We start from the raw sequence: 25,618 nt of genomic DNA on the forward strand, positions 1-25,618 counted from the left end.
GAGGAGACACGCCCCCGCAGGAAGTACGTCACTCGGCCAAACGGAAGGAGGCTGTGGGCCGTCTGCGCGTGTTTTGCTGATAATGGCGGCCGCCAAGAAGCCTTTGGAGTTCCATGCCAAGCGGCCGTGGTGCGGAGAGGAAGCGGTGGAAGATCCCGACGAGGACGACGAGGAGGATAACGATGAAGCCGAGGATGGGTTCTCTCTGGAAGAAGTATTACGGCTTGGAGGCACCAAGGTAATGGCCTCGGACTCTCGGACGCGGGGACAGAGGCGCGTGGAGTGGTCTCCCGAGTGCGGGGCGAGTGACCCGGTTGCCCCCGAGCGGGGGCGGGAGCGGGAGTGGGCGTCCTGCGCCCAGATCCCAGCTTGGAAATGTGCGCTGTGCGCTTCCCGCACTTTTCCGCTGCTTTGTACAAGAGAAGAGACTTTTGGAATCGAACGTTTTTGCGATGTGGTCTCTCCGAGGATGTAGGTGACCCTTTTATTTCACTGATCTGTAACGGGCACTCCATCTGATCGGTGATGACTGAACTTTTTGAAAGGTCCTGACGTGGCTTCTGCGTTCTGAACTCCAGTGTTGTTAGAATGTTAACTTTTGTACGGAGTTGACGCACATGTTTACGCTTTAGAAGCCCTCTGCTGTCTCGGAATTTACATCCCCATTAAGAGAAAGAAACAGTAACCAAACTTTTGAGTACATGATTCATCAGATGCAGAGTAGTGCCATGGAGAAAAACTTTTCAAGATGATGAGTGGGAAGGGTCTAACAGTTTTAAATGAGGTGATCGGGGGACTCCTCCCTGAGATGTTTGAGAAGAAAACTAGTGAAGAAAGGAGTGAGCCATGCTGTTCTGGGAGCAACAAAACTGTCAGCGTAGCTGAGGCAGAATGAGTTAAGAGGAGAGTAATAAGAAGTGAAGTCGGGGAGGAAGATTGTAGGCCTTTCTCTGAGTTTGATGCAAGACTTTAGTAGAAGATTTGGAGGAAATACGTCACAGAGTTTGGCTTATTTTTTAGTAAGTTTTGAGATTGTTAGTGGGGGGAGAGGTGTGGGTCAGGAGAAATGCAATTTACAGGGGCAGAGTCACAGTTTGCCCTGTACTTGGATTGTATTTAATTTTTGAATAGGTTATATTTCACGTGCTACAAAAAAGTTCTTTTAAAAAGGAGGAGTGCAGGGGCACCTGGGTGGCTCAGTGGTTAAGCGTCTGCTTTTGACTCAGGTGGTGATACCTGGGTCCTAGGATCCAGTCCCGCATTGGGCTCCCAGGAGGGAGCCTACTTCTCCCTCTGCCTATACCTCTGCCTCTCTCTGTGTTTCTCATGAATAAAGTAATAAAATCTTAAAAGGAAAAAGTATATGGTGAAAAGTCTTTTTTCCCACTTTTATCTCTAGCCATGCAATTTCCCTTCCAGAAAGCAAGTATTTTTATGTCTTTTATAGCTTCCAAACAAACACGCACATTATTTTTACACAAAAGGTACCATACTATATCTTAAATATTTTGTGTATATTTTTTCTTACTGTCTTAAAAAATGCTTCCATATCCATATATAAAGTTGTGTGATTGGTTTTGTAATGCCTGCGTAAATCATTGTTTTAATTTCTCTAACTGGCCATTTATTGTGGGCCTTTAGGTTGTCAATCTTGCTATTTTAAATAATGCTTCAGGGCAGCTGGAATGGCTCAGTGGTTTAGCACCGCCTTCGCCCCAGGGCCTGATCCTGGAGATCTGGAATACCGTTGGGCTCCCTGTATGGAGCCTGCTTGTGTCTCTGCCTCTCTCTCTCTCTGTCTCTTGTTAATAAATAAATAAATCTTTTAAAAATAATGCTTCAGTAAATAACCTTTAAAGTATATCTTTTCCCACATTTGTAAGTATATATGTAATCTAAATTGATAGAAATGGAACTGCTGGATCAAAGGATGTGTGTCTTGTATTTTGATTGAAGGTAGCAAGTTGTCCTCCATAGAGGTTATGCTAGTTTACATTTCCATCGGCCATGTAGAAAAGTGCCTTTTCCTCCCATCCTCTCCGCAGTACCACCTGTCATAATTTTATCTTTGTTCATCTCACAGATTAGAAAATGGATGTACATGGTGGTATTAATTTGGATTTTTCCTAATGTCAGTGAAGTTGAACATCTTTTCACCTTTTTAAAAAACCAATTTCCCTTAATGAACCATTTGTTTATATCCTTTGCAGATCTTTCTTTTCAGCTGACACTGCCTTAACTAATGTGTAGGAACTTTCATACTAAATATTAAATCCCATTACTTTGATGTCAGTTGCCAGTATTTTTTTTCAAACTTACTGTCTTTTGACTTTTGTATGTTTTCTGTCTCTGAGAATGACAATTTTACCCATCTTTGCCTTTAAAAGCCTGCATTTTATGTCAGATTTAGATTTTCTCTACTCTGAAATTAATTATGGTGTGCAATCTCCTATTATTTTATAGATTTATTTTCACATTTAAATATTTGTTTCATCAAGTATTTATTTGGTTGTAGGGTGGGAGCCCAGGCAATACCATGATAATTGAATTTAATTGATTTTAAAGTGCAGATTTAAAATTAACTTCTGAAGTTTATGTAAACTGTTGGATTGGTAATTTATTTTTAACTTTCTTATGTTTTAATGTAGCAAGATTACCTTATGCTGGCTACCTTGGATGAAAATGAGGAAGTGGTGGATGGAGGAAAAAAAGGAGCAATTGATGACCTTCAACAAGGTGAATTGGAAGCATTTATTCAGAATCTTAGTTTGGCCAAGTATGCAAAAGCTTTCTTAGTTGAAGAAGATGAACCAGCAAAAAAAGAAAATGCCAGCAAAAAAGAAGCAATATCTAAAGTAGATAATAAAAAGCAAAATGTAGCAGAAAGTGAAAGAACATCACTTGATAAGGTAAAAAATAAGAAGAGGCCAGAACAACATTCTGAGAACAGTGCCACACCAAAAGTTAAGAAAGATAAACAACAGGACATCTTTGAATTTTTTGAGAGACAGACATTGTTACTCAAGCCTGGAGGCAAATGGTATGATCTAGAGTACAGCAATGAATATTCTTTGGAACCCCAGCCTCAGGATGTTGTGTCCAAGTACAAAACCTTGGCTCAGAAATTATATGAGCATGAAATCAACTTATTCAAAAACAAGACAAATAATCAAAAGGGAGCTTCTGCTACCTGGATGAAGACAATTGTGTCATCAGGGACACTAGGTGACAGGATGGCAGCCATGATTCTTCTTATTCAGGATGATGCTATTCACACACTCCAGTTTGTGGAAACTCTTGTGAACCTTGTTAAAAAGAAAGGTAGCAAACAGCAGTGCCTCATGGCTTTGGATACTTTCAAAGAGTTACTGATTACAGACCTTTTGCCAGACAGTCGGAAGCTACGGATTTTCAGCCAGCATCCTTTCAGCAAACTAGAGCAGTTGTCCAGTGGCAACAAGGACTCAAGAGATAGAAGGCTGATATTATGGTATTTTGAACACCAGCTGAAACACCTTGTGGCTGAATTTGTCCAGGTCTTAGAAACTTTAAGTCATGATTCTTTAGTAGCCACTAAAACTCGAGCTCTTGTGGTAGCTCATGAGCTTCTTTGTAACAAACCTGAGGAAGAAAAGGCTCTTCTTGTGCAGGTAGTAAATAAACTGGGCGATCCTCAGAACAGAATAGCCACAAAAGCCTCCCATCTGTTAGAGACATTGCTTTGTAAACATCCCAATATGAAAGGAGTTGTATGTGGTGAAGTAGAAAGGCTACTCTTTCGCTCAAATATCAGCCCCAAAGCACAATATTATGCAATTTGCTTTTTAAACCAAATGGTCCTTTCCCATGAAGAAAGTGAATTAGCTAATAAGTTAATTACTCTTTATTTTTGTTTTTTTCGGACTTGTATCAAGAAAAAAGATATTGAATCAAAAATGCTTAGTGCCCTTTTAACAGGAGTAAATAGGGCATACCCTTATGCCCAGACTGTTGATGACAAAGTGAAGGAGCAGGTCGACACACTCTTTAAAGTGTTGCATGTTGTGAATTTTAATACCAGTGTACAGGCTTTAATGTTGCTTTTCCAAGTAATGAATTCTCAGCAGACGATATCAGATCGATACTATGCAGCATTATATAGGTAAGTACCACCATTCCAGTAGGTGAATGTGAGAATAACATTTAATAATAATGTCCCTCCTGTGTGGAACAAGAGACTTAGAAAACTGGTTTTAGGCCCTCCTCAGCAACTTGCTAATCACCAACTTTTAATCTTTGTTTTCCCATTGGAAAACTATTCAATGTTTTGCTCTAAGTCTTTTAAATATTAAAAAATTAGAACTGCAGATATAATTGAAGCTTCCTTCACTTCCTTCCCTCTCACTCTCATTCTCAGTCCTATATTTCTTCCCCCTGTCCTTCCCACAACCATGTAGTGTAATTCATTGAACAGGAATTTTTTGAGTGCCATCTATATGCTGGACACTTCCAGGTGCTCTGGATATAGCACTGAACAAATTCCCACCTCTTGAGGCACTTACATTCATATTGAGGAAGACAGATGGTAAACAGGAAAGTCAGAGTTAGGGTTGCATTTTTGCAATTTTTTTTTTTTTAATTACTGGGATTAAGGTTTTGTTCACTGAATTTTGCAATTGTCCTGACACCTATTGAGGGATGGTATTTTGAACAGTGTTTAAATACTTCGGAACTGTTTAAGTATACCAACAAGCTCTATATTCCTTTCTAATACATTTTAATAATTTTATATCCATATATCTTCTGAGAAATAGAAGGTACTGATTAATATCTTGAACCTAAGCCACAGTGCCTGGCTGTGATAATGTAACTTTGGACAGATTACTTAATCTTCTGTAAAGCCCTATTGGTAATAAATAAATGAATCAATCAATCAATCCCTATTGGTAAACATGATTGATTCCACTTTACTGTGGCCCAGTTTGTCCATAAAATGAAGAGGAGTGCACTTATCCTATAGGGTTATTGTTACAATATAAAACTTCCCAAGGTCACATAGCTAAAAAATGACAGAACTGGGACTTTACTGAGTTCATGTAATTTTCATATTTATGTTAAGTGTCTAATGGTGCCTCGTGTACAGTAAGTGTTCTGCAGGTGTTGGCTGCTGCTGTTAGTAGTATTATTCAGATGAATTTCTTAAGTTTGTTCCTCAAAACAGTTCTCCAGTCTGTGAGGTACAGTAATTTGTGCAAAATCACACAGACATGACAATGCGAAGTTAAGTGGTAAATCCAGGTCTGCGGTCTTTGGGCATTCATGATGTTTCATGGTGCTGATTGCACTGGTACACTACAGAAAATCTCAGAGTCCTTTCCATAACTCTTAAGAGCCTACAATTTTTTTTTTAAGTAGTTAATACTTCTTTGGTTTGCAAAGAGTTCTAGGGCTGCAAGGGTAGAGACTTAGGAATTTTAGGGGTCTTTTGTAACTTTTGATGGTCATAAGAACTTTTTGGACAATGTTTGGAATCTTTTGTAAATATTTTTCTAATATCCATTTAATATCTCAGTGTTTAACGCAAGTCTATCTGAGGAGTACTTTTTTTTTTTCAAGATTTTGTTTATTCATTTGAGAGAGCAAGAGCAGCAGACTCCCCACTGAACAGGGAGCCTGTTGCAGGGCCTGATCTCAGGACTTTGGGATCATGACCTGAGCCGAAGGCAGGTGCTGCTTAAACATCTGAGCCACCCAGGTGCCCCTGAGGAGTACATTCTTAAATTCGTTAAGTTATTGCTTGCCAAGAGCTCTCACAGATTTCCTCAAAGGACTTACAAACCTCATAGTATTTTTCTTAATCTTTTTAAGAATCTTTTTTTTTTTTTAAGATTTTATTTACTCATGAGAGAGAGAAAGAGAGAGGCAGAGACATAGGCAGAGGGAGAAGCAGGCTCCCCAAAAGGAGTCTGATGTGGGACTTGATCCCGGGACTCCGTGATCACGCCCTGAGCTGAAGGCAGACGTTTAACCACTGAGCCACCCAGGCGTCGCTTAAGAATCATTTTAAACAAAATTTCCCTAATATTACTTGAAAGATAAAGAAAACCGATTTGGTTTACAAAAATATGATTTATCAAAAACTCTAAGAACATGTTCTCTGTCAATTGGTGGGGACACACCTATCTAAATTCTCAAATGTTTTAAAACAATGAGTTGCAAAGTGGATTGAAATGTTGAAAATTTTAAATGTGAACAGAAAATTGAGTATCAAAGATTGAATAATACAGGATATCTCAGTATCACTAGAATTATGGAACTGATAAATGGGGGAAACTGGGTATGCCCAGAATATGAAAATGCTTCACAGGGTCAAATATTTACATTTCTAGTATTAATGAAAAAGTTAATAGGAATGTTTAGAATAATAAGTAATATTTCACATGAGCATATACTGAGGTTTGTGTTAATTCTAGATATCCTAATGTCTGGAGGGCAAGAGCAACCCTAGGATTCAGCAACTAGGATAAAGATAAAATTTTTAAATTATGATATTCAGCTTTCTACTATTACCTTTGTGCTCATTAGAATCATGTGGAAGCTGCCTCTGGTCTCCTAGCTAGGAGGAAGAGATAATTTTCCTATTATCCTAGAGAATGGATAACCACATGGAAAAGAAAAAAGAAACCATAAAAAAAAGTCCTTCTCCTGTAATATTCCCACCTTTCCCAAGATAATTTTTTCTGTTTTGTTCATTGACTTCCATTTTACATCTTAGGTGTCTTCTAAAACAAACAGGAAGGTTATCCCTAACTAAGATGAGGTATTAGCAGTTGCTTCTACTGCTGGTTGTAGAGATATTTTATGAATAAGCATTTGATCTTGTTTTTTTTTTAATAGGAAGATGTTGGATCCAGGATTGATGATGTGCTCTAAGCAAGCCCTGTTTCTTAATCTTGTCTACAAATCTCTGAAAGCTGACATCGTGCTGCGCAGGGTGAAGGCTTTTGTGAAGAGGTTACTCCAAGTTACTTGTGAACAGATGCCACCATTCATATGTGGAGCTTTGTATCTTGTGTCTGAGATCCTTAAAGCAAAACCAAATTTAAGAAGTCAGCTAGACGATCATCCGGTATATTTTACAACTGTTTTTTAATCGAGTGGTTTCTGAAATATATTGTATTTTTCGTCTTTGCTTCAATAACAGTAACTTGCTTAGTTCTCTGAAGCATGAACAGGTGTGAGTCCTGGAGTTGGACAGACCTGGATTTTAGTCCCAGGTGTACAGTTACTAGGTGGGCATGTTGCTTGACCCCTTTACTCATAATAAACTGTACTACACTAAACTGTAATTGTATGAGCTAGTTACAGATAGTTATAGAGCCAGTATATCTTTTAAACCTTTCTTCAGTTGTGAAATGGATATAGTAGCACCTACCTTGTAGGGTTATTTATAACATGTTACAAATTTGAGGACTGAATGTTTTCATGTAAAAAAAAAAAAAAAGTCCCAAAGTCTGAGGGAATTGTGGCTCAAAACTTACTCTCTTACATTTACAAAAAAATATGGTGCCTCTCATAAATTTGATTGATGGAACTTTGTTTCACCACTATTGCATAAGTGGATCTTCTTCAAAACTCCCTCATATAACTGAATATAGACTTCCAGTTGATGCAGATTTATTAAACCATTGTTTTAGGAGTCTGATGAAGAGAATTTTATTGACATAGGAGATGATGAAGACACAGAAAAATTCAATGCAGATAAAGAAACTGATAAAGTAAAAAAAACTGAGACAGAAGAAACTGTGTCTGACAGTCCCAGTCCTATGGAAACAAAAAAATCAGAGTCTGCTTCTTGGGTGCACTTTGATAATTTAAAAGGTGAGTTTGTTAAATCTTTAAATTGTTCTCTTGAATTTTTAAGTGGGAATTGGCTTCTCCTTTGATTTTTTTTTTTTTTTAAGGTTTAGGGTTTTTTAAGTGATCTATATCCAACATGGGGTTGAACTCATAACCCTGAGATTAAGAGGTTGCATGCTCTACCCACCAAGCCAGCCAGGCACCCCCTCTTTGATCTCAATAGAAATTAATATTAAACCATCTTAGAAGTCCTGTGTATTTTTTTTAGAGTAGAGCTTATATAATTAGATATTCAGGAATTTAGTAAATTTTTAATATAGTGAATCACTTCATTATTAATAATATAGATTATATCACATTTTAAAGTAATTTATTAGGTCTTGGAAATTAAAGCAAATACCCTTTGGAAATGGAGGCTTTTCATTTGAGGCTATAAAGAAAAGCACACTAAACCCTGAGGATCAAGAAATGTGCTAAATCCACTTCTTCAAACCTATTATGGGAAACTTGGTCAACTTTTTTCATCTCCCCAAACTTCAGTTTGCCTGTATAAAAGAGAAGTATGGTAGCAACCAGAAAAGGTTTTTTGTTTTGTTTTGTTTTGTTTTTTTAAGATTTTATTTATTCATGAGAATCCTGGGGAGGGGGGGCAGAGACACAGGCAGAGGGAGAAGCAGGCTCCATGCAGGGAGCCTGACGTAGGACTCGATCCTCGGTCTCCAGGATCACACCCTGGGCCAAAGGCAGCACTAAACCGCCGAGCCACCCCGGGCTGCCCAACAACCAGAAAAGTTTTTAAAAGAATCCATCAGTTTCCCTGAAGGGTAAACTGAGAATAACCCTTTAGAAGGATGATGAGCATATGCATTGTGAAATAGTTTGTTATAATGTGTTCTAAAAGTTCTTTGTTTTAAATTTTTTAATACTGAATTTTTGAAAACAGGAAGAAGTTAATGTAAAACTTGTTCCAAGAGACAATTATTCCTGGACAATTTAATAACAAATATTCAGTGCATTTAAACTTCTAAAAGAATTTAGACCCATTTCACCTTCAGGCTAGTTGCCATTTTAGCATTTATAACCTATTTGATCCAGATTTGGGCAACTTTTGCTGCCAGTTTATTGAATAGCACATGCTATCCTGGGTACTGTATCTAATTTTCGTTGGGGCTTGGAATTTTTAACCTAGGTAGGATGCCTGGCTAACTGAGAATGTTGAAAATTATAGTCCTATTACATATATATGTTATTGATGACAACATTAGTGATGGTTTTAGTGAACTCTTGGGCTAGGAATAAAGCATTTGAGAAATAGTATTTTTTTTTTTTTGTTCTCAGGTGGCAAACAGTTAAACACATATGATCCATTCAGTAGAAACCCTTTGTTTTGTGGAGCTGAAAATACAAGTCTTTGGGAACTCAAAAAGGTAATTATAAATTGTCTTTTAATTCATTAGTCCTTTGTATTTGCTTTCATGGATTTAACTCCTTGAAGTTTCCATTTTTCTTGTCAATCATTAACAGTTTAGTTAAACAGCTAATTGGCATTATGAAGCAATTTGAGGCGTGTCACCCAGCTGTAATCCTTTATAACCTGTATTTCTGTAGCCTCTGATAAACATTAAATTTATACATTTCTACATTCACATGTAACATCTTAAATAATATGTATGCAAAATAAGGATGTTATACATAGCTATAAATAAATTTTGCTGTTTTAGGTAAATTATTGCATATAATGGCTCTGTAAAATGGGTAAATTCTCTTTATGCATTAGATGTCCCTGAAAAGTTTTGTGATAGAATTATTTGCAAATAAAGTTACCTTTTAAATGCATTAGAGGAACTTCTATTTTCAATAAACTTTCTGTGATGCCTTTGGTAAAGCAAGCATCTCAACACATAGATTCCTGTGGATCCTTGACATCTTTTCAATGAGTCTGCAAGGTCACAGCTATTTTCATAGTGATACCAGGGCACATTATTTGCCTTTGTCACTGTGTTTACATTGGCACTGATGGATAAAACTGCTAGTGCCTTACCTCAGACAATGACAGTGGCCATTGTATTTTTTACTGCCATGTACCTTGAGAGGGAAGAGGGCGGAAGACAGTATCACATAAGACTGATGAAACAGGAAAAATTAGTGATTATCTTGACCCTAAAGTACATGTCTTTTTCATAATCTGTGTTCATATACAGCAAGAATCCATAACATACTTATGCATACCTAAGTATGAGTTTGTCTCATGTCTTAGAAAAAGTACCTATATAGTTTGTTGTAAACTCAACTAGCTGCTTTTTTTAATAAAAGACTGGTTGACCGAGAGACTGGTTTTTCAGATTTGGGTATTCGGGAGACATTTTCTTGAAAGTGAATCTGTTATTTCAAGCAAAACCGCTGACAGTATTTGTTGTTAGTGATAAAATTCAAGCTTTTAAGCAAAAGAAAAGTTTAGAAATCTGGTTACCACCACTTTGAACTTGACACTTCCTCAATATGTAAAACTTTTCTGATAAAATCAGTGGTGATACTAACAAAGTGATTTTTGTGATAACGTTACCAATGTGTGGAAGAACTGCATAACTCACTGAATCGGTATTTTCCAAATGACTAATGCACGGTGTTACAAAAAGTCTTAGTCAAAGTAGACCAATTAATTTTAAGTAGCAAGTAGCAAAAGCTGTTTGATAATAGTTTCAGATTCCATATTACAGCTAATCTTCAGTTTTGGGAGTAGTATCAAAGAAGAAAATCCACAATTATGTGAAAGACTATAAGTTAATTTTCCTATTTCCAATTTTATATACCTGTCAGGCAAGATTGTCATCATAATTCAATTAAAAAATAACATGGAATACAGAAGCACAGGAGAATCCACTGTCTTCTATTAATTCAAACATTAAGTAGATTTATAAAACTGAAATAATTTTACTCTTCTCACTAATGCTTATTTGTTCTGAAAAACTTAGTTTTCATAAGACATATTGTAATTTCTAATAAGGTAAATATCAATAGGTATATCCCCCTGAAACTAAGGAAGCTCTTGAGGTCCTTGACTTTAACTATATAAAGCACTCCTGAGACCAAAATTTTGAGAATCACTCTTATCTAATATATTGGCTTAAGTTTCAGTTCTTTGGATTTACAGGTGTAGTAAGAGTTGAGTTTCCTCACAATTTTTTTTTAATTTTTTTTTTTTTTTTAGCTGTCTGAGCATTTTCATCCTTCTGTGGCCCTTTTTGCAAAGACTATCCTTCAGGTAAGTCGAAAATATTTTAAAGTCAAGAAAAAAGAAAACGAATCCAGTTTTCGATAATCAATAATTGGCCATACAGTATTTTCTATCTACCACAAAGAATCATAAACGTTTTCTGCTGTGGAAAAGGAAAAGGATCAGTGACTTAATACAGTGCAGCAGACAATTCTTCCCACTGTGTGGTGAATAGCAATACAGGATACTAGATTATTGCAACAGTTACTACATTCTGGCTTTTCTCCTGAAGAAAGACTGTCCTCCCCTTTCCCATTTGCTGTGTTTGCTTCCTGGTTAATAGATGACCTACAGTGTTAATATTGTTTATCCGTAAATTCAATAGCACATCATAAAATATTTATTTGTGTGTGTGTTTAATTCTTCAAGTAAAGAGGGATGAGATGGATATTTGAAGGGTCATGTAAGGCATATTTGTGCCTTTAATGCATTGTAGTAGATGGTGTTTTTCCTTTATTTTCTTATTTGGATGCATATATATAATTTAAGTTCTTAATCCTCCCCGCCTCCACCTTTCAGGGAAATTATATTCAATATTCAGGAGACCCACTCCAAGATTTCACATTAATGAGATTCTTAGATCGATTTGTATACCGAAATCCAAAGCCACATAAAGGCAAAGGTATGCTTCTATTTAATTATTTGGTTTTCACTATTGATATTTATTAAATAAAATAAGCATACAATTAGGTTTTACACTACATTGCCTTGATTTTTGCATTTCAGAAAACACAGATAGTGTTGTGATGCAGCCAAAAAGAAAAAATTTTATGAAGGATATTCGTAGTCTTGCTGGTAAGTATAAAGCCTGAATGGTTGAAACTGACAAGATAGTACAAGTCTAACACATAAATTGTGTTACTCTTTGCTCCGTTTTATCAGAATAAACCTAAGCACCAGAGACATTATCCATCTTTTGTTCCCAAAAATGTATATACGTTCTTAAGTTTATTGTGTGTGTCTGGGACTTTTTTTTTTTTTAAACTTTATTACAGGTTTCAAACCTATCCAAAATATGCAGTATAATGAACTCCCCTGTAACTGTCACACAACTTCAATAATTAGCCATTTTTATATCATTTATAGCATTATTTGTGACCCCCCACACACATACATAACTATCTTTTACAGTTAAAGACCATTTTTATTTATTTGAAAAAGAAGAGTACATGAGCAGGGGGGAGGGGCAGAGGAAGAGAGAATCTCAAGCCGACTCCCTGCTGATCACAGAGCTTGACAAAGGGGCTTGATTCTACAACCCTAAGATCACAATCTGAGCTGAAACCAGTAGTCCAGTGCTCAACCAACTGAGCCACCCAGGCACTCCCTACAGTTAAAAACCATTTTAAAAAGCTTTCTAATATGGGTTCAGCAGAAAACTCAATTGGTTTTGTCACCGCATCATTTTAAATTGGTTGATAACCTTCTATGGGTACTGGGTACCCATCTTGTGGATCTGACTCTTTTCTGCATTCAAGCAAACATCTTTTTATATAATAAATCACAGTTGCTTTCTGTTCAGAGACTAGGGTTAATTTGTACCTTATAAACCATTTAATTTCCAACTGGTTTATTTTACAGAGATCCAGAGACTCAACCAAAGTTAATAGAATTTAGAAGCCAAATCCACTTTTAATCAAGATGAGTTAGAAATTTTTATTGTGAAGAGAGAAAACTAATATTCCTGTAGTTCCTTGTTCTTGTTCCTTAGTTTTCATTAGCATTAAGTAAAATTATAGACAATTCTGTTTACCTTTACTTCCTATTCTGGAGTAGCAGGCATTACTGTTTTTTTTTCCTGAGATGAAGATGATAAGTTTAAAGCTGATTATTAAGAGAACTCTTTAATTTTATTCCTCTTAAAATTGGGATCATGGATGCAGTTGGAGGACAGTGAGAGAACCATGTTCTTCCACTGTGATACACTGACGGCTACATATGTCCTTGCAGCCAACAGTTTTAAATGTTGGGTCTCCTGCACTCAGACTTCTCCAGAGACTGTCCTTTGCACTAGAAGATCCCCCCCTTATGTCTACCTTCCTTACATTTTTGAGACTTTAGAATTGTAGATACGCTGTGTGTAATCTTAAGAACTTGAATAACATAAAAAGGACTATTTTAATAAAATCTTAATAAAATCTTTATCTTAATCTATTTTCCTAGTGAACAGTAAGGAGTTCCTTGCAAAAGAAGAAAGCCAAATACCAGTGGATGAACTATTTTTCTACAGGTAATATACTTAATGCAGTTTCATTTGGGGAACTATTAAAATTTAAATTTTTAAGGAAAAGTGTTAATTTTTAGATACTATAAAATGCTTCATTAACATAGATCTGTCTTGAAAAGATCTAAAGATATGTCAGTTAAGGTGCCCGGTAGCGCAGGTCATGATCTCAGGGTCCTGGGATCAAGCCCTACATTGGGCTCCCTGTTCAGCGGAAGTCTGCTGCTTCTCCCTCTACCTCCCAGCTCATGCTCACTTGCTGTCTCTCTAATACATAAATAAAATCTTTCTTGGGGGGGGGGGGGGGGTTGTTTCTTTTTTTGTTTTTGTAGAAGGAATTTATAAATCATTTGGTTTGATAATTTCAAGATATCTAAGTGAAACTTAAAACTAGTCAATTTGTGAGTGTTTTTAATAATGTAGGTTAAGTTTTATTTTGTGATGCTTTGTGAAGCTGAATCTTATTTTTTTTAAATAGTAATTGTCTTACAGGCAATAAATCTGATAAAATTATGTGATTAGATGTTATCTAGAGCCACATTTTGGTCTTATTTTTAACACTTAGATCATTAGTGTTGACACTAAAACAATCTTTTACTATGTCATTTAATTGAGTTGAAGTGTTTTTATGAAGAATTAAATCCTAAATCTTTGAAAGTTATACTTCCCATTCAGAAGTTGCTATTGAACTTTTGTTTATAATAAATAAAGATTTTAGTTACTAATATCCAACTGTGCTAACAGTTTTTTACACTTCCCCGTGTCACTGGTCATAGGTGCTTTGATTACAGTAAAATAGGCCCTTTAATAGAGTTATCAAATAGGGGGCACCTAGGTGGCTCAGTCAGTTGAGTGTCTTGACTCTTGGTTTCATCACCAACTTCTGATCTTGGTGTTGTGAGATTGAGTCCTACATCAGGTTCCATGCTCGGCAAGGAGTCTGCTGGAGATTCTCTCTTCCTCTCCTTCTGCCCCCCTGCCAGGATATGTGCGTGCTCTCTCTCTCTTTAAATATAAATAAGGTAAAATCTTAAAATTTTTAAAAGAAATATCCAATATATAACATGCATTTTGTTTCAGGTATTATAAAAAAGTTGCTACTGTTAAAGAGAAACAAAAACGAAATGCAGATGAAGAAAGTATAGAAGATGTGGATGATGATGAGTTTGAAAAGATGATTGGTAATTTGTTTTTATTGACTGTTCAGTGTGTAAAATAATCTATTTCTGTTTACTTATAGGACCATGGAATATTAGTGGAAGGAGTGATGTTAGTTTTAGAAAATCATTTAGCTAAGAATACCATGCAGATGATGCTGGAGGATTAAAAACTATTTTGGTGGCATATAGTAGTTCACCCACAGTTGATCAAGAAAGATTTATGATTGTGTGTGGACAGTTCATGGTAAAAATAAATTTGTATTTACATGGTATATATTCATTATTAAGGCCTAATCTCTGAAAGAAGAGAAACCATTCCTAATTTCCTTACACTGTTGGTAACAGTAGTCTGCTATTTCATCTGTTTTATCTTTATGATCCACAGAGTTAAAATGTTAATCTGTATTTAGACCGAAACAAAAAAACATGAAATTAGAAATTGAGTTTGAGTTTTTGCACTTGTATTATATTTACTAAAAATAAGCATTTAAAAGGACTGCAGTTGCTAAATACCATTTTGATATTTACTCTCTTTCCATAAAAGTGTTGTAGAAAGAAGCTGAAATTAACTGGAATCCATTTTAGTTTGAGAATTTAATTACGGTCAGTATATTCACAGATTTATGTAGATTAATAAAACACAGCAGTAGTCAGATTTATATCATTTTGGTGTAAATGGAATCATGACTGTTAAATTTCATTGTTACTTGGTATATCTGACAAATTGTATATTGTCCTCTGACAGACACATTTGAAGATGATAATTGCTTTACCTCTGGAACAGATGACCTTGATTTTGCTAGGTAAAATGCTTTTTTCAATCTTGTTTTTAAGAAACTATTTTCTCAGCATTTCCCAAAGCGCTTTCCTCAGAACAGCAGAATACAGGACTCTGATGTGTAGGAGAAATTTCTTGAAAAAAGCTTGGGAAATGGGTATAGTACTTTCATTTTAGACCTTTATAATGCATGATAATATATCAGAGGTTCTGGGCTGTCTATTAACTCTGTTAATAGCCTAGTATCCTGCTGATCACCAAAAACCAAAAAGCACTTTAGAAAACAATGTTCTGTACTACAAGTTGTTGTTTTTCTTCAGCAACATGAAAAAGGAAAAAAAAGGTGCTAAGGAAGACCCAGAAGATGAAGATTTAGAAGGCAGTGATGATGACCTTGATAATTTGGATGATGATGAAGTTTCTTTAGGAAGTATGAATGAAGAATTTACTGAAATTGGTGAAGATGGAGGAACATTCATGGATGTGTTGGATGATGAAAGTGAGGGCATTCCAAGTAAGCATTTTTTTTTTCCAAGTTAAAGCATTTTTGAAATACAAAGCTAAAGTATATTTCCTTTTTCCTCAGGGTAGGCTAGCTTTTCTGTTGTAGCATTTTTAAAAATATTACTTTGTATTCAAATTAATAATCAGATTGGCCAGAAATTTATATAGGACTTTTTCCTTCTCTTATTTGAATCCAAAAGAGGTTGAATTTTGAGTTTGGGGGTTTTTTTTCCTTAAGATTTTATTTATTCACAAGAGACACAGAGAGAGGCAGAGACACAGGCAGAGGGAGAAGCCCAATGTGGGACTCAATCTTGGCACTCCCTCATCACGCCCTGAGACTCTCAACCGCTGAGCCACCCAGGCATCACTCAAAGCTCATCAGTTTTGAGCTTTTACCATAATCAACAATTAGACTCTGTACAATACCTGTTGAGCTGTTACCCTTTTTTTGTTAGAATAGTAATTATTTCTAAAAGTTAAAGTTTCATCATTCCATCTTAGCTCTGTGGCAGTTCTTTTGTTTTTGAAATTGCTTAGTAGCATGGGTTTTCATTTTGTTTTTTGGAATAGAACTTGATGATGAAGTCAGCTCCAAAATCAGTACAAAGAGAAACAAGAGGAAAGGTACAAATGATTTTGACTTTGCTGGATCATTTCAAGGTAAGAAAATGCATCTAGTCTCTCTTAAACTTAGGTAGTGGCTATGTGAAAGTTGCTGATCATTATCATTTTGGGAAATTTTCTAAATTGGGGAGTATAATTTCATGTTTGCTTTTATAATAGATAAGTTTCCTCTATTTTTAACATGTGAAAGTTTGCATGGTATCCATGCAAATACTTTACATGATTGTGCATAGCAGCACTATTATTAATAGCCAAAAAGTGGGAATAACCCAAATATCTGTTGACTGATGAATATATAATGAAATATTATGCACCAATAAAATGTAATGAGGTACTGATACATGCTATAATATGGAGGAGCTTCAGAAATGTTATGCTAGGTGAAAGAAGCCAGATAAAGACGACCACCTATCATATGATTCCACTTACATGAACTAGCCAGAAAAGGCAAAGCTGTCTTGGGGAGAGGGCACAAGACTGCAAATGCCCAAGGTATCTTTTGGGGTTGATGGAAATGTTCTAAAATTGCAATGTGATGATAGTTGAACAACTCTGTAAATTTACTAAAACATACTGAATTATACACTTAAAAACAGCTGAACTTTATGATGAATTTTAAAAGTGAAAATGGGTAAAAGCAGTATTTTTAGTTAATACATTTTTAGAAAATGTGATTTTAAATGTGTAAATTAACATTTAATATTAAAATAAGTCTTAGTTTATTTTGAAATGTTTGTATGTTCAGAATTACAGGTTGAGTTTTTTTAAGGAGAACCACTTTGAGAAGTATAAGCAAAATTTCATTTATATCCTAAAAAAATACTTTCCATCAGTTTTCTCACAGACCAAAGAAAACTTTTGACTTAATTAGAATTTACAGTTTGCCTTATATATCCCAGAATTCATCCATGTCAACTTTGTAATCTGTCTTGCCTGATACTGTGAAATAGGGTAAACCTTGATCAGTGGTCAAATCTGAAAGGCAGGCAGGAAGAGACACTACTGTCATCTAAACAATTCTCTTAGGAATTTTTAAAAAAATACTATAGACTATTAAATTTGTTTTTATTTTTTATTTGTATTTATTTATTTATTTTTTAAGATTTTATTTATTTATTCATAGAGATGCAGAGAGAGAGAGAGAGAGAGAGAGAGAGAGGCAGAGACACAGGCAGAGGGAGAAGCAGGCTCCATGCAGAGAACCTGACGTGGGACTTGATCCAGGGTCTCCAGATCACGCCCTGCGCTGCAGGCGGCGCTAAACCACTGCACCACCGGGGCTGCCCCTTAAATTTGTTTTTAAATGCCAGCTATTTAATGATGCTAAAAGATCATTATAATTGTGTATTTTAACCCAAATACAACTTTTTTATAACAAACCCATGTTAATTGTTCAATCATTATATTGTACACCTGAAACTAATGTAACATTGTGTGTCAAGTGTACTTCAATTTAAAAAAAAGATGTGTATTTTTCCAAAATTACTGGATTTACAGTTTAGTAAACTAGGCTTATACTTTTTTTTAGGACCAAGAAAAAAAAAGAAAGGAAATTTCAGTGACTCCAGTCTATTTGTATCTGCTGAAGAGGTAAGGCTAATCTGCTTTAAGAAGTTAGCTATTCCACATTGTTTTGAGTTTTCTAATAAATGTGTCTCTTTTTAAGTTTGGCCACCTATTGGATGAAAATATGGGATCCAAGTTTGATAACATTGGCATGAATGCCATGGCTAACAAAGATAATGCAAGTAAGTAACTTGAAATTTTTTTTTTTTTTTTAAGATTTACTTACTTACTTGGGGGGAGGCAGTGGCACAGGAGAGGAAGACAGACACTCTCCAACAGACTTCCCACTGAGCACAGAGCCCAACATATGGCTGCATTCCACAATCCTGAAATCATGACCTGAACTGAAATCAAGAGTCAGACACTTAACCAGCTGAGCCACCAGGCACTCCAAGGAACTTGAATTTTTTATGGAAGTTTTTAAGTGGCCTGAACTTAGAACTTACGAAGATGTAAATATTTTTGGAGGACCATTTTTAGTAAGGATGAGTAAGATGGTTCCTTTTCCTTACAATGTGGAAGGAATAGCTTTTTCATCTCTGTCTGGGGGACATGTAGGATTAAGAGGCATTTAGACTATAGCAATAAAGACTGTATTTACTTTAGTTTTTTTAGGGAGGCAGGCTGTTTTTTTTTTGTTTTTGTTTTTGTTTTTTTTGAGGCAGGCTGTTTTTATATGAGTTTGCTAAGTAACTTTATTATGAGTACTTTATAGACATTTTAATTATTTCTGATATAGATACTGGCTTTTGTTTTTTGTCAGTAAAAGTGTTCAGAAGAAATAAAATCTTTAGAGCATTTGTTCCTTTCTTATCCTAGTCTTTTATTTGTCAAAACTAATCTTTAACAATAAATGCCAAAGGAAAACAAAAGTAAGGGATTTGTACAGTGGATGGGAAATGACTGTAAGCCATGGCAGACCAGAAGCTCCTGTTTTGTTCTGTGGGGCCAGGAGTCTACCATGTGGTGTGCTCATCTTTCTTCTCCCCCACAAAGGTCTCAAACAGCTTAGATGGGAGGCTGAACGTGATGATTGGCTACATAACAGAGACGTAAAAAGTATCATCAAGAAAAAGAAAAATTTCAAAAAGAAGAGGCCAAAAACCACTCAAAAAATTAAAAAGCAAAGAAAATGACTGTTTTCTAAATAAATTATGAATTAAAATTGTACTTACTCCTAATTTTTGCTATTCAGCCATTTTTCTTGATCTTGCTCTCGGACTTCATACATTCCAGACTGTTCAATGGATTTGTAATAAACTAAAAATAAATATAGCTGTCATTAGAAAATCATGTAAAAGTGTTAAAATTAAACTATATTAAGAGAAATCAAACCTCTTTTCCTTATTTCTACATAGTAAAATGAAAAACAGACAGAATATATATTTCATGTACGAGCCGTCTAGCATCTGTACTAATCATTGTAATAAACACTATTAAGCATTACCTTATACCAGATATTGTGCTAAGTGACTATATGATGTTATCTTATTTAATCTTGACGATTCATAAGGTGGGCATTATAACCACTACCGGACAGAGAAAGAAACAGCTCCAAGAAATTAGCAAACCAATGTCACTTTGAAGTTTGAGGCTGTGGTTTGATTCCATCATCACCACGGATATGTTTCATTCCAAAGTTTTTAAACACTGGTAACTACTCATCTCCAAATGAGAATTTTCATATTTTCAGAGGAGCTGAAATAGGAATAAATAGTAATTTCTCTTGGAAGTTGACATCACAACTTTAATCCTTATTTGGTCATAAAGAAATTGCTTAATTTAAAGGGTACCTGAAAATGTCGTTTTATACTCTTAAGGAAAAACATACCTTCCAAGATGAAGGGAAATTTCTTGCTCATTGTTTGCCTGAAATCTGACCAAAAAAAAGTCTTAAAATTAGACATGACTAGACATTTATTATATTAAAACATGGAGCCATAACTCAATACTAGCTTTAGGGTCTAGTCTATAAGATAGGAATCCTATAGAAGAGAGATTTAAGCTCCTTCTGGTGATCAGAAACTATCCTTTGGGACAGGTGTAAGTTGCACTTGCCTTACATGTCGCCCCCCACAGTTATTTTGGACTTTTCAAATTTAACCTGTATATATGATGCAATTTATTTAGAAAAGCAAATTTTCAGTATTAATGTATAACTCCCTTATGTAACTGAAATTTGAGATCAGCTTCACAAATGGAGTAGGCTCGATTTCTAATTCCATAGCAAAGTACAATGGAATCCGTAAAAACAATAGTTTACAGAATTAGAAACTTTAATTTGCTTTTATATACTGTTTTTGTTTTTATATACTGTTAGTATGTTTTCTTTTGTATCCTTACAAGGTACAAAAAAAACTCGGTGTTAATTATTGTGGACTTAATGACTTTTCAGGATCCTTACAGGATGCTTACATCCACTAGCATCCTGGAGCAGTGTTCCAGTAAATACTAGGACAAATGACAAGTTTCAAAGATGGCCACCACTCCCAGGACTACTCGTCCCTGCTTTAGGGAAAAAGAAAGCACCCCCTTGTTTTAAAAGTTGAGAGCTCTAACACAAAATTTCCCCCAGAATGTGTCCTAGCATTTTCAGCGATAGCCAGTGACACGGGAAAGGTTTTTAGTACCCAGTATTGGTAATGGGAGGAACTCCTGACAGCCTTGACAGTTCAGCTACGCTCTACCTCTCAGTCTACCAAACAATGAGCTATAAGCAGGCTGAATTTCTTCCACCTGTGTTCCCAAATGAAGCCAGACCAGTCACTTGCTCTGTGCCCCCCACTAGTAAAATCCATAGAAATGTGCCGCATTTTCCCTAGTCTACAAACAAATCACATTATTTAGGGAGAAAAGTCATTAAATCCACAATAACACCGAGTTTCTTCTTGGGCCCATAAAAATGTCTAATACATTGAAGAAGCAATTTCTCTAAAAATGCTGTTTAGACCTCAATGCATTAGCAAACTGCATACCCCTGTAGAAAACATTAACTTCTGAATTAGGATTACCTTGGCTTGTGTTCATCCTATTAAACAAAAAATAGGCTCCAAAAACGCCCAAGAGCTCAACTACTAAAACTCCTTTAAAGATCTTCTTTGCCAGTGGTTCCATAATGCGAGCCATCCTAAGTTTAACAGTAACAAATACAGGTAAACCTGAATGAGCATACACAAACTTGATTAATACCACTTCCACAAAAATAATTCCAATTCATTCCTACAATCTGAGTGATTTAGGAATAAAACCCCAAAGTTACCATATGCTTATTTGCTATGTCCCACATTCCTAATTTTCTTTCTTTTTTTTTTTTTTTTTTAAGAATTTATTTATGAGAGAGAGGTAGATGCATGGGCAGAGAGAGAAGCAGGCTTCCCACAGGGAGCCTGATGAGGGACTCATCCCAGGACCCCAGGATCACGACCTGAGGCAAAGGCAGATGCTCAACCACCAAGCCCCCCAGGCGTCCCCCACATTCCTAGTTTTCAATTTCCACCCCCACACAATGAACCAAAGACACCAAAAAAAGCACAAAAAGGTGATGAAACTGAAAAAAAAAGCACTGTAAAAAGAACTAGCAATTTATGGAACTAAAATTTTTATTTACCTAAGAATATAGCATATTAAGAAATAGAGTAAATCTTTTTTTTTTTTAGCTGAACTAGGATTTAAGATATCTAATGGGCACCATATGTGAAAGGTCTTCATAAGTAACCGATAAAAGTAAGATTATTCTATAAGTGGTTCTTTATGTTTCAGAGCTGAAGGTTTTCATTTATTTATACAGCATATATTGAACTATGTGCTATAGCCCCAGCATCTCATACAACGCTGAGCAACAAACCAAGTTTTTCTTGGGGATTCATAACAGTATTTTCAAACTAATTACATCATCCAAAAGGCTTGTTAAAAATGCACATTCCTGGGCCTCAACCTGCAGTTCCCCAGTCCCTGGATTCTGATTCAAGTCTAGGGCTGCCATCTCAGTAATCTGCACATTTGCAAGCAACTCCAAATGATTTCTGTACAAGAGGCCCCTAGTCCACATGAAGAGGAAAACTGACCACCATCACCCATTAAGTAGCAAACTAGACTTTAGATCTTGATTCTCTTCCTTTAACTAAAATAAAAGCTAATCAAAACAAGGGTTTGTGGGGTGCCTGGATGGCTCAGTTGTTTGAGACTGCCTTCAGATCGGAGCCCCATGTCAGGCTCCCTGCTCAGAAGGGAATCTGCTTCTCCCTCTCCCACTCCCCCTTGTGTTCTCTCTCTCTCCCTGTCAAAATCTTTAAAAAATAAAAACTGTTTGAGTCTTCATTCTCCTCTAAGTAAAAGCTAAACAAGGGAAACAGCTATATAATAAGCTTTAAAAAAAAAAAAAAAAGAGAGCATATACAACTCTTACCGAATATGTGAAATGTAAACTCAAGTTTTTACTCTGCCTCCCTATAACCCCAACAAGAGGAGAAACCAGTCATCTTTAATCTCAGGATTTTGATACTGTGCAATGTATGCTCTTTGTCATACTATTCTCTGCCCTCTGTACACAGATGGTAAGATCTATAATACTCTACAGTCCCAGCTCTCTGCTCACTGTCATGCATTTATGGCCATTTCCTCTTGACTCCTTTTCACAATGCCTGAGAATGGGGTAATTAAATACCTTACTTTTGTAGGATTATCCTATTAATCTCTTTACCAGGTATCCCCTCCCTCCAAAATTCCCTTCCCTCATTTTGATAATGTGATCACCCTGGGGACTAAAAGATTAAAACTTTAGTATTCTTATCTTAAAAAAAAAAACGAAGCAGGGAAAGTTAAAGAATTTACATAAAACAGAAAGGCAGGTGAGTGGGAAGGGAGAACTGCTTTAGTGTTTACAATGCTGTACCTGACAGGAAGGAAGTCATTAGTACAGGGACCTCTCAGTGCAATTTTTAATATGCAATGGGTGAAAAAAAATTTTTTTTTAATTATAAAGAAAGCTTGCCTGCAGCAATATCCGCAGTGTAAGGAATCCAAATGAAATTTGGTTTTGTTTTGATGGGAAAAGGTGAGGTTAAGGGTTCAAAAAATAAATACAAATAACACTGCAAATATATATAAATATATATATATACACACACACACACACACACACACACACACACACACACACATTTTACAAGTCCCTCAGCTTCAGGAAAGATGTTTATAATGATTGATAAAGCCTGGTTGATAAAGACCACCAGGGATCCCTGGGTGGCGCAGTGGTTTGGCGCCTGCCTTTGGCTCAGGGCGGGATCCTGGAGACCCGGAATCAGGGCGGGATCCTGGAGACCCGGAATCGAGTCCCGAGTCGGGCTCCCTGCATGGAGCCTGCTTCTCCCTCTGCCTGGGTCTCTGCCTCTCTCTCTGTCTGTGACTATCATGAATAAATAAATAAAATCTTTAAAAAAAAAAAAAAAAAGACCACCAAAGGTATACCTGTCCATGGCAAACTCAGGTTACTAACTGGGAGAGAAAACAAGATTAGACAAGATTTTGGAGAAGGATGGAGCTTAGATGAAGTTTAAAATAATGCAGCCCTCTGGGGGCCTGGGTGGTCAGTCTGTGGGGCCACAGACTTTTGATCTCAGGTCTTGCTCTCAAGGCCCTGAGTTCAAGCCCCAGATTCGGGGTGGAGCATACTTTTAATCAATTAATTAAGAAAGGGAAGGAAGGAAAGAAAGGGAAGGAAGGAAGGAAGGAAGGAAGGAAGGAAGGAAGGAAGGAAGGAAGGAAAAGTAAAGGAAAGGAAAGGAAGAAAAGAAAGAAAAGAAAAAAAAGAAAAAAGAAAGAAAATAGAAAAGAAAAGAAAAGAAAAAAAGAAAAGAAAAGAAAAGAAAAGAAAAGAAAAGAAAAGAAAAGAAAAGAAAAGAAAAGAAAAAGAAAAGAAAAAGCACCTGGGTGGCTCAGTGGTTGAGCATCTGCCTTTGGCTCAGCTCGTGACCTGGGGGCCTGGGATCGAGTCCCGCATCGGGCTCCCCGACAGGGAGCCTGCTTCTCCTTCTCCCTCTGCCTATGTCTCTCTCTCTGTGTGTCTCTCATGAATAAATGAATAAAATCCTTATAAATAAATAAGTCAAATAAAATAAAGCAGTCCGCAAATGGGCCTGTAGAAAAGCAAGGCTGTGGGTCATGCAGTTCACATCACACTGGGCTGAGCAGCTGATCTAGGGTCCACAAGCTTAAAACAAATGTGCGATGCTGGCGTCTGAAAACGGCTCCTCCGCGCACTACAGCGGGAAATCCGCGGCTCGGCCTCAAAACAGGAGGGTCTCTCGCACTCCAGCCGTCGGAGAGCAAGCTTCCTCAGCATCCCTGGGTTTCCTTGGCTAAAGCACTTTTTCCGGGTCCCACGTTCCAGAACCGAGGCCTGCCTGCCACCCACGATCCTCAGGCGCTCGCAGCCCCCAGCTCTTCCCCACCCCCCGGTGGCCCCTGGAGCTCCCCCGCCCGCCTGCAGCCAACTCGCGCGGGCAGCGCAGGCCGCACCGCCGGCCACCGCGACAAGGTCGCCACGCGACCCGGAAACACTTGAGCCTGCCCAGCGACCTCCCGCTGAATGGGTAGAGCGACATCCAAATTTCCTCCGTATGACTCCAGAACTATAGCGAGGCGCCCCCAAAACCCCCGCCCCACCCTGCGCCCTGGAGAGCCCGAGTCGGGGAACCCAGCCAAAGCCACTACTCTTACCTGAGGCGCCCGCACACTGGACTGCGCGTGCGCGAGAGTTGGCAAAGCTCCGCCCCCTGGCGTTGGCCCCGCCCCTTACCGTAATTACTTCTTAGCGCGCTCTAGGACTCCGAGCGATAAGAAAGACTGAGGACTATGTCCCCTAATTTAATCCTTACAAAACCCCTGTGTCATAATTGGTGCTGTGAGTGTCTCATTTTACAGAGAAGGCAGGAGTTTTACCCTGCCCACAGTCACAGAGCTAGCAAGAGACAAAATTGGATTTGAACTTAGGACGCTGACTCGAAAACCCTGTGCTCAGTTATGTTTCTGCACTCTGCAAAGTGTGATAGTCTCCAAGAATCAGCAATATGGTCATCACCTGGGAATTTGTTAGAAATGCAGACCTGCTTCACTAGGCAGGGGCAACTAACCTGCCCCAGCCCTAACCCTAGAATGCAAATGCTCAAGCTCCCCAGTTCGGAAGTCCTGTTCATCCTCCTCCGAGAGTCTCCAGCACGCAGCCCAAAGGCTCTTTGGGGAGGCTGTACATTCTCAGTGTGATTCTGATTTGCTAACTCTAGCAAAGGGATGCAAGTGGCCAGAAGGAAGTTTCCCTTGCTTGGTCATCCCCAAGGCACAGAAGTTGGCCAAAAAGTCCTAGTCTTCTGTAGTGGTCATAAGAGCAAGGGCAGCAGGGATCTCTTCATTAGTAAGTACCTGGGAAGTCTGCTCTCCATTCTACCACAGAAAGAGAGCAACTGGTCTGGGATCCTCAAAATAAAGCTCTTTCAATCACCTGACAAGAGTTTGCAGAGATAGATGACCCACTGCTCCTACTACCAAAAGGCACCTACTAGAAAAGAGAGGCCCAGGAACTTGGTGATGACCCAGCCTTCCCTTCAGATGGCCACAGGACACAGAGCAGTGGAAAACTGCAGCCTCTGGCA

The 25,618-nt window shown here is 37.3% G+C and overlaps 2 protein-coding genes across 13 annotated transcripts; one reads left to right on the plus strand and one right to left on the minus strand.

Moving 5' to 3' along the window:
- The first annotated feature begins 21 nt into the window (after positions 1 to 21).
- CEBPZ (CCAAT enhancer binding protein zeta) lies at positions 22 to 19,423 on the plus strand. Of its 2 annotated transcripts, none has more exons than XM_072770506.1 (16): positions 22 to 238; positions 2,649 to 4,141; positions 6,877 to 7,108; positions 7,677 to 7,860; positions 9,178 to 9,266; positions 11,048 to 11,101; positions 11,633 to 11,735; positions 11,840 to 11,908; positions 13,277 to 13,343; positions 14,418 to 14,518; positions 15,243 to 15,300; positions 15,596 to 15,789; positions 16,353 to 16,442; positions 17,935 to 17,996; positions 18,073 to 18,154; positions 18,969 to 19,423. In XM_072770506.1, exons 1-16 carry the CDS (start codon positions 83 to 85, stop codon positions 19,106 to 19,108), a joined length of 3,174 nt encoding a protein of 1,057 aa, XP_072626607.1. In that variant the 5' UTR covers positions 22 to 82; the 3' UTR covers positions 19,109 to 19,423. The 2 variants fall into 2 exon arrangements, with proteins under 2 accessions (XP_072626607.1, XP_072626609.1); XM_072770508.1 differs by lacking the exon at positions 22 to 238 and adding an exon at positions 633 to 1,019.
- On the minus strand, positions 2,738 to 24,756 carry CEBPZOS (CEBPZ opposite strand). Of its 11 annotated transcripts, none has more exons than XM_072770535.1 (6): positions 24,690 to 24,756; positions 20,984 to 21,099; positions 19,804 to 19,848; positions 19,148 to 19,232; positions 9,881 to 9,924; positions 2,738 to 7,063 (listed from the first exon to the last, which is right to left on the minus strand). In XM_072770535.1, the coding sequence occupies exons 2-4, from the start codon at positions 21,096 to 21,098 to the stop codon at positions 19,150 to 19,152; spliced, it is 243 nt and encodes an 80-aa protein (XP_072626636.1). In that variant the 5' UTR covers position 21,099; positions 24,690 to 24,756; the 3' UTR covers positions 2,738 to 7,063; positions 9,881 to 9,924; positions 19,148 to 19,149. The 11 variants fall into 11 exon arrangements, with proteins under 11 accessions (XP_072626636.1, XP_072626628.1, XP_072626635.1 ...); XM_072770527.1 differs by lacking the exon at positions 24,690 to 24,756 and adding an exon at positions 23,897 to 24,140 and having other exon boundaries at positions 20,984 to 21,130; XM_072770534.1 differs by lacking the exon at positions 9,881 to 9,924.
- Positions 24,757 to 25,618: the final 862 nt, after the last annotated feature.

This window comes from Canis lupus, chromosome 12 (genome assembly GCF_048164855.1).
Source record: "Canis lupus baileyi chromosome 12, mCanLup2.hap1, whole genome shotgun sequence".
NCBI classification, from domain to species: domain Eukaryota; kingdom Metazoa; phylum Chordata; class Mammalia; order Carnivora; family Canidae; genus Canis; species Canis lupus.

Excerpts from the sequence above, each read along its gene's own strand:
- CEBPZ (XM_072770506.1), top strand. The coding sequence starts at position 83 with ATGGCGGCCGCCAAGAAGCCTTTGGAGTTCCATGCCAAGCGGCCGTGG. Across the intron at positions 11,909-13,276 it reads GGATATTCGTAGTCTTGCTG|TGAACAGTAAGGAGTTCCTT; the intron begins GTAAGTATAAAG and ends CTATTTTCCTAG. Across the intron at positions 15,790-16,352 it reads TGAAAGTGAGGGCATTCCAA|AACTTGATGATGAAGTCAGC; the intron begins GTAAGCATTTTT and ends TTTTTGGAATAG.
- CEBPZOS (XM_072770527.1), bottom strand. The coding sequence starts at position 24,041 with ATGAGAGACACACAGAGAGAGAGACATAGGCAGAGGGAGAAGGAGAAG. Across the intron at positions 21,131-23,896 it reads TCAACCACTGAGCCACCCAG|GTTTACCTGTATTTGTTACT; the intron begins GTGCTTTTTCTT and ends ATGCTCATTCAG. Across the intron at positions 19,233-19,803 it reads ATTTCCCTTCATCTTGGAAG|TTTATTACAAATCCATTGAA; the intron begins GTATGTTTTTCC and ends ATTTATTTTTAG.